Below are 14,579 nucleotides of genomic sequence, written 5' to 3' on the forward strand. Positions count from 1 at the left end.
AGAAGAAGAAGAAGAAGAAGAAGAAGAAGAAGAAGAAGAAGAAGAAGAAGAAGAAGAAGAAGAAGAAGAAGAAGAAGAAGAAGAAGAAGAAGAGGAGGAGGAGGAGGAGGAGGAGGAGGAGGAAGAGGAGGAGGAGGAGGAGGAGGAGGAAGAGGAGGAGGAGGGAAGGAGGGAAGACTGCATCCGTCCTCCCTAGCAGCAAGCCTAGCAGCTGACAAAAGTGATGAAGAATTCTGGTTAATGAGCCTGCCTCCCACTAATAAAGCTGGAAATGCCAGTGAGACCTCTCTGCACTGCTTGCTGCTGCTCAATTGGAGCTCTCCTGGCAGCAGATCTTGCAATGAGCTCAAGTGCCTAAAAGGCATGGTTTAGGGCAGGCCAGCGCCTCGTGGCAGCCCCAGCTCCCATGGGGTCTCCCTGCCCCTCCTCCCATGGAGCCCCGGCCCCCAGGGCCCCCAGATCCTGCGGGAAGGACAGCAGGCCAGCCTCGCTCATGTGGATTTTGACTCTAAGGTTCCTTGAAGCCCTTTCAGTGACAAGGCCTGGCTGGAGGCCCTCCAGATCTCGGATCTCTTCTCTAGGGATGGGCATCAGGGGCTCTCAGAGGGGTCCCAGCACGGAGGATGTCAGCATGGCCAAGAAGGAGGCAGTTGGGGCCCCCGGTCCTCTGAGGGTCTAAGGCACAGGCCCTCTGCTCATTGAGGCTTTGAGGAAGGTGCTAGCTGGACCCAGCCGAGGGCTAGGTCTGGCTGGCTTTTGGTAGAACTTATCAAGATGGAACTTTTCAGCCTTCATCTGGAGAACTCTGAGTATGTACTGAATAGGGCCAAGGCCACTGGTGAGACTGAGTGACTGGTCAGCAGCAACCTCAATCTAGCTAGGGCTGCCCAGGAGATGCCTTTTTAAGTGGGGGGTGGGCTGGGGGGAACAACTATCTTCCCAACCTGCTGAGAACCCCCAACCTAAGGGTTCCCTGGTTTCTGCTTTTTAAGGAAGGAGAGAAAGGGGTTTTGGGGGGGGCGGTGAGTATAGAGAAGGAGCTCCCTTTGCTGCCTACCCAAAAAGATCCAATAAGAGACCCTGACAGAAAAAGTCCACCCCAGTCCAGTTTCCAGGAAGCAGGCGGCTGCCTCCTCTCAATCCTAAAGCAGCTGCCCCCCCCCAACACCCTGGCACCCCGGCAGGTCTGTCTCTTCTCCACCCAGTGGCCAGGCTGGGAAATAGTGTGCAGGGGGGAGGGCAAACTTCCAATTCCATCAAGACTGGGTCGATCCCCCAGCAAAGTGTGAGGGCCTGCAGTCAGGATGCCAGAGCTCGCCTCTGGGGTCTCCCCAAGGGAGTGTGAGGGTACACGGGGATGGGGCCTGTGCCTCGAGGGGGCAGTGACCCGGGAAGGAGGTCTGGAGAAGCTGTCCTCCTCCAGCAGGGCTGGCACTCATGCTCCTGGGCAGAGGCTCGGGGTCCAGGAGCTGTTTGGCCTTCGTGCCAAGCTCCCGCTGGCCGCCAGGGCTTCCACGGGCCATTCTGCCAGGCTCTCTGTAATGGACCATCAGCAGGAGGCAGCGCCCTGCCCGGGGGAGCTCTGGCCACCAAGGACGCAGGACCTCGGCCTTCTAGAGCTCTCCTGCCTGGCTCTGCCCGAGTTCTTGGGCTGAGAGCAAGGCCCTGCGTTTGGATGGAGGTCTGGGCACAGGTGGCTGGGGCAGGGCCTGGGGAGGCAGGGAGGCCAGAATGAAACCCTGAGGCAGGCCTGCAGAGATCGCCCCACTGGCCACACCTGCCCGTGCAGGAAGGCCAGCTCTCTCTGCTCCATCCCTGCTCCCTGCTGGCCAAAGCATAACCTGGAGATGGAGGCCACAACGGGCCCAGGCAGGAAGCACGACTCAGCCTCCCTCTGCCGCCAAATCCCCTCGGTCAGGAGGAAGGGCGCGGAGCTAAGGAGAAGGGCCTAACGGACGCCTGTGGCCCGTCCTCTCTTCCTCTCTTCCTCCAGGCCCAGCCCCTCGGGTCGGGGGGTGAAGAAAGGGGTTCTTTAGGCTGGACCTCCGGGAGGAGCCCCTGAATGCTGACCCAGTAGTGCCTCCTTCCCTCTCCCTCTCTCCGTCCTTCTCTGCCCCTAGAGAAGCTTTCATGGATATTGTACAGAAGGTGATAAAAAAATACATATATTCTCTTTGCCGAAGAATCCAAGAGTGCAGAGCCTGGGCTGGCATCCTTGAAGGCGGGCGGCGGTGCCCGAGGAGGGAGCGAGGCCCGGGCCGGCCCCCCTCACGAGTGGTGGCTGTTGATAAGTCCACGGAGCTGCTTGGCCACGGTGTCAATCAGTTTCTGCTTGTCTCGCTCGTTCTTCCGAAACTGTGCAAACATGTTGTTCTTGCGGCTGGTGTCCTTCATCCTGGGTGGGAGGGAGGAGAGGGCAGGGATTAGAGGGGCCGCAATGGGGGACGGGGTCGAGCTGGCAGAGGCCGTGGGGCTCACCGAAGAGAAGGGTCGGCTGGAGTCCTCAGAACCCTGATTGTCTCCTTCAGCGAGCCCCAAAGGAGTCCACTTTGAGATCACCGTGGGCAGGGGACCCTTCTCGCTACCTCCAGTGGATTCCCTTTCCTTCCTCCATTTCTTTGTTTGGGTGGTCACGCTTCCAAACTTGGAACATTAAGGCCTTGGGAAAGTCTAGGGCCAAAAGTTTCTTAGAGCCTCAGGAACCTGATTAGGGGAGCTTTAGAACCTAGATCCAGGGGATGAGTCAGGGAAACCCCAGGGACCTTGAACTCTTTTTTTTGTTAAAACTCTTACTTTCCATCTTAGAATCAATACTAAGTATTGGTTCCGAGGCAGAAGAGCAGTAAGGGCTAGGCCATGGGGGTCAAGTGACTTGCCCAGGGTCCCACAGCTAGGAAGTGTCTGAGGCCAGATTTGAATCCAGGACCTCCCGTCTGTAGGTCTGGCTCTCCATCCACTGAGCCACCCAGCTGCCCCCTGGACCTTGAATTCTTGATTAACTATGGTCCTAGTATCAGGGACAAACAGTCCCTGATTACAGAGGTCATCCCCAAATTGTTTCTAACTCATCCCCTTTCCCCAAACTACTGGCCAGAGGTGCTAACGCAGTTACCAGAGGCACGGGGCTCAATGGAAGCAAGTGGGGTGGCGAGACGGTGGGGGGAGACAAGGTTATAGGTGAGGGCAGAACAAAGAGGAAGAGGAAGAGGAGGAAGAGGTGGAAGAGAAACCAACTGTCCCACCATCCCTCTATGCTATGTGGCCCAGGTCGTTGCCTGGGCAGCCCCTTCTAGCTGACCTTTGCACTAGGGGCTGATGCCTCTGGAGACATTAAATAAATGATCCCCGACTCAGGAGGATGGCATTTCCCCTGGCACTGGGCTGTGGCAGCCAAGAAGAAGAATGTGACGATCTTGGGCTGCACACTGAGGGAAGAGAGATTCTAAGAGCAAGGAGGGGAGATGCCATCTGAAGCCTGGCACAAGTTCTGGGAACGGCATCGAAGAAGGCCACGGCTGAGCCAGAAAACATCTAGGGGAGGGCAGCCGGGCTGGGGAAGAGTCTCTGGTTCATGCTGCATGAGGACTGGCTGACCCCAAGAAAAGAAGACTCGGGAGACACGAGACACTTGTCTTTAGGTCACTAAAAGGCTTTACTGTGGAAGAGGGATGAACTTTGTTTTTGTTGGCCCCAGAGAGCAGAATGGGGAGGACGGGAAGAAATACCAGCAGCAGATTATGGAGCAGCCTGACTGGGCTCCCCTTTATTAGAGGTCTTCTAGCAAGGGCTGGATGGGCCTTTGTTGGGGATTCTTTTGGGGGATGGGTTGGCTTAGACAGCCTTTAAGGGCCTTTCCCATTTGAGATCTGATACCGCTGGTATTTGGGGCCTCAGAAAGACAAGTCTGGGCCGGGGGGTGGGGTGGGGGGGTCTCACTGAAGGCTCTAACAAAGCTGTAGGGCTGGGAGAGCCGGGAACACTCTTCATCTCACCTCGCCACTGAGGGAGGCCCATGGAGTCTGAGGAGAGACTTGGCAAGGCAGGCTTCTGCCCCAAGGAACATTTATCCTGCCCAACAAATTGTGACATTGGGAAGGAGGGACCAACTTTCCCCCTCCAACTCTCATTCCTGCCCTTTTCCTTCAAGCTGGGCCTAGGCACCAAGGCTAGGCCCTTGGATAACTGCATGTGTCTGAGAACATGTGTGCAGATGTGGGTATTTAAAGGAGTGTCTGTATGTCTGTGTCTGTGTGCACGGTCCATTCGTGGCAGGTGCACCTGCTGGTCTGGGTGGCTGTACTCCTAAGAGGTCGAGGAAGGCACTGGCAGAAGGAAAGGCTACCCAAACAGGCTGATGGACCCTCTTTGTGGGCTTTGGGCATCAGGGTACAAGTGGATCCCTGGGCCTGGACCACTGCCCCAGAGAAGAGTGCCCTCTCCATACTGGGTGTGACCTCACAAGAAAACAAGCACTCGTCATCTTTGAAGTGCTTTCATGAACATTTGATTCATTTATCTTCAAGTCAGCCAAGAGAAAAGAAAACCCTGGTCCTTGCTGTCCAATGCAGAGCCCCAAAGCTCGAGGCAGAGCTTTGGGGCTCTGAGTCACTTGCTCCTTGGACACTCAAGTGGTAAAGACCAGATCTATTCCCTTAGCCTCTGGCCAGAGGCCCCAGGAGGGTGGGAGGAGGGTCACAAGAAGGGAAGGAGAGGCAAGAAGCAGCTGGTCAGTCACTGCTTAGCCAGCTTGGAGGGTTAGTAAGTCAGCTTAGACTGAGACATTTCCCAGTTCTCTCATGGTCTTTAGTAAGGTCATTAAGGGAAAGGAGGAAAGCAAGAAGACGCTGCCAGGCAGAGGGCCAAGCCCCAGCTGACTCTACTTACTCTCTGGATATCCTGGTGAGGGGAGTCATTGGGAGGAAAAGAACCACAAAAACACCGTTACAATGGCAAGAAGGCTGGGCAGCTTTACCCTCTGGCTGGCATCACCAACAATCCCTTGAGTTCTAGGCTCCAAGTGACCGGCCCCAGGGTTGGTCAAAGACCCTACTAAGCAGTGGAGGCCCTCCAGCTCTGCTTTCTTCTGGAGGGAGGATGTCCTGACAGGGCTGTGGCAGCAAGGACACGAATGAAAATCCTGGCCCATCTTCAGGACTGAGGACTCCAATAACAATGTCAAATGCAGTCCAGCTCTTGGGTGCCAGAATGCAGCCCAGACTGATCCCCAACAGTTAGGCCAAAAGCTGGGTGGGATGAGCCCTGTGGGCAGCCGCCCCTGACCCCTGGACTTCTTGGGGTGTTGGTGTCTTATAAACCCAATGGCCACTGCTCATCTAGCAGAGCACTCTTTGCTGGGGAAAGGAGCGTAGAAGCAAGGCCAGATTCTAAGATGGACAGTAAGTTTGGGTGTCCCCAACAGCTTGTGGTTCTTTGCTTGCCTTAGTTGCACCTAAATATTTTGTTTCTACAATCTCCAATTGGAGAATTGTATGCTCATCCAGTTCTTTCCCTTCCCTAATTTGCTTGAGGACTTGAATTAATAGCTTCATGTGTTCCACCATTTCCAGGGAGACAGAGTCAGGTTTTGCATTAGAAACAGAGCCAAAAAGCAGCCATAAGTGTGAGAGGACCCTCTTCAGGACTATCATGAATTGTATGATTACAAAAACTAGAGCCATAGCCGTAGGTATAAAACATATAAACTCTTCCAGTGTTATGGCACACCATTTATAATAGTCATACAGTTCTAGTATCTGGTGTATAAACTGTGGCACTTTGTGGAACCAAAAATCAATCGCTCCCTGCATAACTCATCAGAGAAGCATGGAGAAGCTGGTGACTATGAACAATACTCTAGCAAGACCCATTTGGAATATCCTTTGTGTGGGTAATTAACCTAACTGTGCTCGCCAAATGTAATAAGTGAATAAAGCAGCTAATAATAATACGGAGCTGGTGATAAAAGTGAGTCACCAGGGGCCTGGGAGCCTGTAGCAACAGTAGCAGGAGATTTGGAGCTGTCGGTGATGGGCAGCCTCAGCTGTGGTACCCAGTCAATCTTCACTGCTAGCTTTGGGCTCCTTTAAGGTGAGGAGTGAGCGGCCCCTCTCTGCTGGAGTAACTGCCTTCCTATTGGGTGAGAGCAGAACTCAACAGGAAGTGAAGCTCAACTTCCTGGATTCAATGGAGGCTTAGCCCACCATTTCCTTTAAACTCAACTAATTGATATCCTCTCCTCTGTCTCTTTAGCCTAAGGTGATGATGTAATAATTACAGGAACTCTCAGATTTAGGCTAAGGGTTTTATTTTAACAGGAAAGGAAAAACGGAGGTAAGAGGGTTTAGGGTCTTGAGAAGCTGTTGCTAGGGGCGACTGGCAAGTGTTGGCAATGGACCTAGAAGGTAAGGTCAGGCCAAGGGAACCAGCCCTCAGCCAGAGATAATCTGACACTGCCCTGATGTTGTTTGATCCACCAGCTAAACAGATATAGTTGTTAAGTTGATTTAGGGGTGTCTAATCTAGGCTACTCTAAGCTAAAATCCTGCCTACATTCCACACCCAAACCTCCCTTCAACCTCCCTTCAATCCCTCCCGGGTCCCCAAGGGGAAATCAGGGGTAGCTGGGTGTCTGGGTGAGGTCAAGGAAATCAGAACCCCAGGGTTGGGTTTGCAGGGGTTTATATAGTCCCAGCTCAACTGTCAGCTCCTGGGACTGGCACCTGCTGGGCCAGAGACAGGATTGCATAGGGTAATATTATAAATGCAAGAAATCTTGCATAAATCCTGCATTACAAATGCAGCAAGAGGGCCCAGTGGGGCAGGGTCTTCCAGGGTCTTCCATCTCAGTGTCCCTCATCCTTTTCAGGACCCTGACCCAAGGACCCTTTGGAGAGAGCTAGCCCTCACCATATGGGATGCCTTGGTTCGTAGTAAGGCCCCTTCAGAGCTAATGCACCTGGATCTCAAATATGGTAAATATCGATAGCTATAGAACAAAAGCTCTTTGGCATCCTCTGTAACTTTTAAGTATTTGAAGGGTTCTGAAACCAAAAAGTTTGAGAATGTCTGCCTTAGAGCAAGGTCTGTCCAGACTGCCCCCTCTGCTGACCAAGTTGTCTTAACTACCTCGTCCTCTGACCACGGACAGCCCCAGAGGCCTGCCTGGACAAGGGCAGCCCCTGGGTGGGGGACACCTCATGGAGACACCTTTCTGGTGAAAGGGACAAAAACCTTGCTCTCCTTGCTTTTCCTCTGGAGTGGCTGACATGGGCAGCCACTTCTAGGAGGGCTCTGACAGAGCCAGTGTTCCTGCACCATCTCCCTCCTCCATAGCCTGGGCACAGGGCTCTTAGAGGTACTCACTTTTCAAGCAGGGCCAAAGCTGTCACCGGGTTGACGCGCAGATATTTGCAGGTAGGTTGGCCATAGTCAGCGAGGTACGTTGACCAGTCCCACTGGGTGAAAAGATCCAAAAGCTGCAAAACACCCAAGGCCCAGGGATTAATACTGAGTGACCCCCTCAAGGCAGCAAGAGCAATCTCTCCTGCCTCCTTGCTACCAGATGACAGGTCAGCAGAAACTGAAACTATCAGAGGCCTGAGCCCCCACACAGCATGGCCTCTGTGCAACAGGCTATCATCCTCTTTGGAGGAGGAAGAGGCTTTTGGTTTGTGCACCCCCTCTGCACTCTCTGCACCCTCAGAGCCCAGCACACAGTAGGCACTCAATAAATGCTAGATGACTTGTGTGGACAGAGGCCAGGGATCAAGGAACCACTATGAACTAGCAGAAACAGATTCTATGATTGGCATCCAGATGTTCTTCCCCCTAGGGGTTAGTGCAAAGGGCCTGCAGGTAGAGGGTTTGGGCACAGAAGGCATTCACACTTGGGGCATTCACTGAGCCTCACTTGGGGTCCAGGTTCTTCATCTGTAAAATGTATGTTGGACTAGATGACCTTCAAGGCCCTTCCCATTGCTAGATATAGGGTCCTGTGAACTCCAGAGCAGGCAGCCCTCTGGAGTACCCTCATTAAAACAGGCAGGGAAGGAAGGGAGGAAGGAAGGGAGGAAGGAAGGGGAAAATGGAGGGAGGGAGAGAGGAAGAAAGATGGGAAAGAAGGAAGGAAGAAAGGAAGGACAGATGGATGGAGGAAGGAATGATGGAAGGAGGAAGAGAAGATGAGAAAGAAGGAAGAAAGAGGAAAGAAGAAAGAACAGGAAGAAAAGAAGGATAGAAGGAAAAAGGGAGAGAGGGGGCAAAGGAAGGAGGGAATAAGAGAAGAAAGGGAGAGGGAAAGGAAGGGGGGAGGGATGGAGAGAAGGGAAGAAAGGAAGGAAACCAGCACTTAATTAAGCACCTACTATATGTCGGGCACTGTTTAGCCACTTTACAAATATTAGCTCATTTAGGTAGGTACTGTTATTATTTTTGTTTTACAGATGAGGAAACTGAGGTAGCCAGCAGTTAAGTGACTTACTTAGGGTTTTTGAGTAAGTTTTTGAGGATAGATTTGAACTCAATTCTTCCTGACTCCAGGCTCAGTGTTCTATCCAAGCTACCTTGAAGCTTCTAACAACAAATGAAAACTTAACTTAAAAACATTTTAAGTTTTTTTTAAAACAAGTTAAAGTTTTGTTGGCTTTCACTGATGTCTCATCTTTTTGTCATAATTATTTCGATTCTCCTCTAAGGCTGAACTGTCTCTCGTTGCAAAGCAAAGCAATTAAGCAAAACAAAACAAAAGCCCAAATGGGAAATTACAGAATTCCACAATTTCTTATGTGTCTTTCTTGTTATTTGAAAATACTGACATATTTAAGTTTGTTGATGACTGTTAAGTTCAAAATAAAAAAAATCTGAATAAAAAAATTAGTAACTCTGACAACGTATCTACAATCCTCTGGCCCAGCAATTCTCTGCCAACAGAAGAACATTTCAAGAAGAAATGCTGCCTCACAAGGAGAATTGTAAATTATGAACAACCATATGGGAGAATGCTCCCAATTACTAATATTAGGAGAAATGCAAATTAAAACAACTCTTGAGTTTCTGCCACACACCCAGCAAATTGGCAGACCACAAAAATGGGGACTAGTCAGTGTTGGAGGGATCATGGAAAGATGAGCACATGGCGAACTGGTCTGACTATTTTGGAAATCAATTTGAAAATGGCTAAAATGTCCACACCCTCCTTTTGACCCAAAGATTCCATTGCTAGGCATCGAACCCAACAATGTCAATGAAAAAAAAAGAAAGGCCTTATATAACACCAAAATATTTAAGGCAACATGCTTTCTGCAGCAAACACCAGTGCTTTTTTGGGGGGGGGGAAAAGAGGTCCATCAATTAGGGAATGGTTAAGTAAGTTATTTATGAGTCTAATAGAATACTATGCTGATAAAAAGTGAAGAATATGATGAACTTATTTCTCTCTCTCATGGACAAAGTAGGAAAAACAAAGGCCATTAGAGATCCATAGTTGGGACATCTGGGTGGCTTTGAGAGCCAGGCCTAGAGATAGGAGGTTCTGGGTTCAAATCTATCCTCAGATACTTCCTAGTTGTGTGACCCTGGGCAAGTCACTTAACACCAATGGTCTAGCCCTTAACTTCTGCCTTGGAACGAATACTCAGTATCAGTTCTGGGTTTAAAACAAAATAAAACCAAAACCAAATACGGAGTCATACAAAAAAAATTCCTGCATTAGCCATGCCCCCCAAAAAAGAGAGAAAAGAAAATGTGCTTTAATCTGTGCTCAGAGGCCATGGATCCTCTATCTTCTGGAACTGTGATTGGCCATTGTGTTGATCTGCATTCCAAAGCCTTTCAAAGTTGATTATCTTGACAACATTGCTGCTATTGAGTAATTGTTCTCCTGGTTCTGCTTGTGCCACTTTGTGACAATTCGTACAAGTTTTCCTAGGTTTTTCTGAAATCGTCCCCTTCATCACTTCTTATGGCACAATATTCTGTCACATTTACATGCCATAACTTGAGTATCCCCCAACTTTCTAATTCTTTGCCACCACAGAAAGAGCTGCTATCGATGTTTTTCTACATCTGGGTCCTTTCCCTCTTTCTTTGATCTCTCTGGGATATTAGTAGCAACATCATTGGGTCAAAGTCTGTGCCTAGTTTTTGGGGGGCACTTCCAAATTGCTTTCCAAAATGGCCAGACTAGGTGAAGGTTTCACTAAGAGTACATTAAAAGCACCTCTTTTCCATGGACCCACCAGCATCTCACAATTTCCTTTTTTGTCAATTTAGCCAATCTGATGGGTGGGACACCTCAGAGCTGTTCTAATCTGCTTTTCTATATGATGAATTTAGAGAAACATAAGTGTATTTACTCGAACTGATACAAGGTGAAGTAAACACAACTAGGAAAACAATATGAAAGTGGTCACAATTTAAATGGAAAAAACAACTAAATAATCGAAATACAATGCTTCAAAATCATAACAGCCATTCTTGGCCCCAGAGAAACCCTTCTCCCCCATGCACACACCCTTGTCTGCAGAGGTGGGAAGATAATAGGTAGGAAACATTGCATGCAATTTTGGACTTTTTTTTTTAGCCCTTACCTTCCATCTTGGAATCCAAGGCAAGTCACTTGACCCCCATTGCCTAGCCCTCACTACTCTTCTGCCTTGGATTCCAAGGCGGAAGGTAAGGGCTAAAAAAAAAAAAAAAAAAAAAAAGTCCAAAATTGCAAGTCAATTCCCACAGTGACCAGGTCAAAAAAAGGCATCTTAATTCTGGATCCTGCATCCTTGTTCCATAGTCCTGGGCAGCAGAGGAGCACACGGATGATCTCCACTGTAGGAGCACAGAAAATAGCCAAGAGTCACTTGGTTCACCCTGACATATATGAGCATGGGAACTAGCCCATACCTGATCAATTCTTGTTTTATCCAGTGCTTCTCAAATGACATGCTTCCTCTCAGAGAAGGGTGTGAGAGTCTGCTGAAGGGCTTGGCTTTTCCAGGATGAGCTCACAGGACAGTTTAGGCATTGATACAGCCCAGACTCTGAGGGAGGTGACTCCCATCACAGTTTGTCAATGAAGAGATCAACTAAGAAGCCTTCACCCCAAAGTGAGTTCCACAAAGGACTTCTTGGAAATCACTACCTGACCAGAATGATTCTGTCCCTTGTTTCTGACTTTTACCTCCTTATAAACCAATGCCAGTTTTCATGGAAAATGTCAACCAGCTAGAGGAGAAGCAAAGATGGTGTGTCTCAGGACCACTGGCTATTCCAACCTCAGACTGTCTCATACCACCCTCTCCATAGCCCCAACAAAGATGCTGGTAGTCCGGGATCATTAGACCAAGATATGAATGGATCATGTGGCATTTAAATTGGACAATCAATAATACATTTTGTTCCTATCTCCTATTAGCAGGATGGAGTCTCTGAGTTTTGTACATTTGTACATTCTCTCTTTCTCTCTCTGTCTCTCTGTCTCTGTCTCTCAACACTTTTAAGAAAGCACCCATTCATGCCATTGCTAGTGAAAGTAAAGAGTCATTCTGGGGTCTAAATGAGTTTAGTCTATAGCTAGAGAGTAATAAAAAGCCAAGGGCCCTAATTGGCAAAGCACTCTAACCTCTGACTTAACCAGCCATAGGCTTTTCCATGTATGCATGATAAAGGCAAGAGTATTTCACTGGGATGGGCATGGGAGACATATAGAACAGTCCAGGGAGAAAAGGCTGAAAAAGTCCTTGTCTTCCAGGTTAAACTCTATCAGTTTGCTGTGGGATGAATGTCTCAGTGACACATCTATTCCTAGGAAGATGGAATATGTATATAGGCTGTTCTCTGGGGCAGCCCTCCCAGAAATGAAAGGAAGAATAAAGGAAAGACTCAACAGAGAGTGAGTATTTACTGTGGGCAAGGCACTGGGCAAAGTCCTGGGGATAGAGACAGAAAAACAAGGCAGTCCCTGTTCTCTTTCTAGGGGTGCCCATTCATTTAAGGGGATAATCCACAGGCAAGGCTTCAGCTGTAAGAGCCATGGAGATGCTCTGCCTTTTCTCCTGGTTCTCCTTCTCCTTGTCTCACTGTTCCATTTCTGCCTCCTTTGTGGGTTCTTTATCCATGTCACACCCACTGATGCTGGATAGTCCCCAAGACCCTGTCCTGGGCCTTCTTTCTCTGCCCCTCTACACTATGATATCTGTGATCTCATTAGCTGCTCTGCTTTCAGTCATCACCTCAGTTCTACCTACCCAGCTAACTTTCAATCTCACCTCTTCAACTGCCTTTTGAACATCTTGAGTCGGAGTGCAGGTAGACATCTTCAACTTAACCCATTAGAGACTGAACTCCTTAACTCCCCCTGCCCAGCCCTGCCCTCTTCCTAACTTATTATTTGGGAGCATCGACATTTCCCCAGTCTCTCAGGCTTGAAGCCTAGGTGTCACCTTTCACTTCTCACTCACTTAACCCCCATCTCCAATCAGAGGGCAGATCCTATTGTTTCTACCTTCCTAACTTTTCTCTTATATGCCCTCTCCTCTCCTCTGACACTGTCATCACCTTGCACAGGCCCTCATCACCTCCCACCTAGACTACTGTAATACCTTTCTGGATGGTTTCCGGGCCTCAAGTCTTTCTCTACTCCAAGTCCAGCCGCTCTGCTGTTAAAGTGCCTTAACTAAGACATGGGTCTGACCATATCACCTGCCCTAGCCCCAATTCACTAAACTTTAGTGGCTATGGCACCTCCAGGATCCCCTGGCCCCCTGCTCCTTTCTCAGTCTTCTCACACAATGGCCCCTTCCACATGCTAAGAGATCCAAGCAGTGCTGGCCTCTTGGCTGTTTCTCACACAAAGTCCTCTATCTTTTGACCCCAGGCATTTTCACTGGCTGAAACACTCTCCCTCCTCATCTCCGCCTCCTGCTTTCCTTCAAATACTTAAGACCTACTTTTTACAGGAAGCCTTTCTCTAACCTCCTTAATGCTAGTGCCTTCTCTGTCCATTACCTCCAATTTATCCTATTGTTAGCTTTTTTGTAAATAATTTTGCACGGTTTTTCTTCCCTTAGACCAGGGGTTGGCAACGTATGGCTCTCGAGCCATATCTGGCTCTTTCGAGGGCCAGAGATGGCTCTTTCTGCAGGAGCCATAAAGTCCATTTTTTTTCAGGCGCTGTTACAGGAGCGGCACTGTGAGCACAGTACGGCTCTCATGAAATTACATTTTAAAAATGTGGTGTTTATGGCTCTCATGGCCAAAAAGGTTGCCGACCCCTGCCTTAGACTGTGAACTCAAGGCGAGGGATTTTGTTTTTGTTTTTCGACCTTCTCTGTGTCTCCAGCTCTTAGCATAGTACCTGGCACATAGTAGGCACTTAATACATTTGAGAGGAATTACTGGCTAGACAGCATCAGAACTCACCAGATTAAGAAGCCCTCTCTGTTAGAGAAAGCCTCTGCCCACATTAGATCTTAGGGATCATCTAGTCCAGCCCCCTCAGTGTAGAGCTGAGAAAACTGAGGAGATCCAAGAGATCTAAGACAGGACAAAGAATTCTGGAGGCTAGAAGGGGTGGTCAGAGAATAGGACATCTGGTTTAGCAATCAAGAGATTGCTGATAACTCTTGAGAAAATTGTTTGAGCAGAGTGACAGAGGAGGGGCGAGGGCGAGGGGAATACATATATATATATTTTTTATAACAAACACTACATGCCAGGCATCATTGCTGAATGCTTGACAAATGTCTCAGTGGGCCCTCCCAATACCTTGTGAGGCAGGGGCTATCCCTGTCCTCATTACATAGAGCTGAGAGGAAATGATTTGTCTACAGTCACACCACTCAGGTTCCTCTGAATTCAAGTCCAGTGCTCTATATGCTACATCACCTAGCTGCCAGATAGGGGAGGTCAGAAGCCAGGTAACAAAAAGATTGAGAGAAGTGCTTAGAGAAGTGGTAGCTTCTTCTCTTAAGGGAGTTTGGCAAGTCAGAAGAAATGATATGGGATAATGGCTTGAGAAGATGGTAGAAGCAAGTGAAAGATTTATTTTTAAAAGGATGGGGCCATGAAAAATGTTTCTAAAAATAAAAAATTATTAAAAGAAAAAAATAAAAGGATGAGGCAATGATCAAAGGACATTTGTAGAGAATAAGAAAGGAGCCAGTGGGTAAGAAGAGATGAAGGAGGAGAAGGAAGGAGTAATCAATGGTAAAAAAACTCCTAGGAAAGACAGGAGGAGGCATGGCCAAGGGCACAAAGAGAGGGACTATTTCTTTGGTAAAGAGAAAGGCCAGTCCATCCCCTAAGATCAGAGCAAAGGAGTACAAGTCCTTATAGAAGGAAGGAAGGGAGATAGTGTGGCTTTTTTAAAAAATAAAGTAGGAGGTGAGGTCATCTGCTGAGAGAGAAAGATAAAGGTCATAGGGGAGATTTAAAGAGAAAATTTGGAATGGCTGAACTATTATGGAGGGGGTGGGGAAAGGGGGAGAAGGGGTGGGAGAGAGGAATAGGAGAAAAGAAGGGAGGGGGAGAGAGAGAGAGAGAGAGAGAGAGAGAGAGAGAGAGAGAGAGAGAGAGAGAGAGAGAGA

General features: G+C 48.7%; 1 protein-coding gene across 4 annotated transcripts in view; it reads right to left on the reverse strand.

The window, feature by feature from the left end:
• Positions 1 to 2,033: 2,033 nt before the first annotated feature.
• The window catches only part of EXOC6B (exocyst complex component 6B), a 643,271-nt gene continuing 630,725 nt past the window's right edge, over positions 2,034 to 14,579 (reverse strand). For 2 of the 4 annotated variants that reach the window (XM_044663036.1, XM_044663034.1), the window contains 3 exons: positions 7,363 to 7,475; positions 4,885 to 4,896; positions 2,034 to 2,395 (listed from right to left, as the gene is read on the reverse strand). In XM_044663036.1, the coding sequence (XP_044518971.1) occupies positions 2,269 to 2,395; positions 4,885 to 4,896; positions 7,363 to 7,475 (252 nt within the window). In that variant the 3' untranslated portion in view covers positions 2,034 to 2,268. The remainder of the gene's footprint in view (positions 2,396 to 4,884; positions 4,897 to 7,362; positions 7,476 to 14,579) is intronic. The other 2 variants (XM_044663035.1, XM_044663033.1) reach the window with 1 other exon arrangement.

Source organism: Gracilinanus agilis, chromosome 2, assembly GCF_016433145.1.
Source record: "Gracilinanus agilis isolate LMUSP501 chromosome 2, AgileGrace, whole genome shotgun sequence".
Lineage (NCBI taxonomy): Eukaryota > Metazoa > Chordata > Mammalia > Didelphimorphia > Didelphidae > Gracilinanus > Gracilinanus agilis.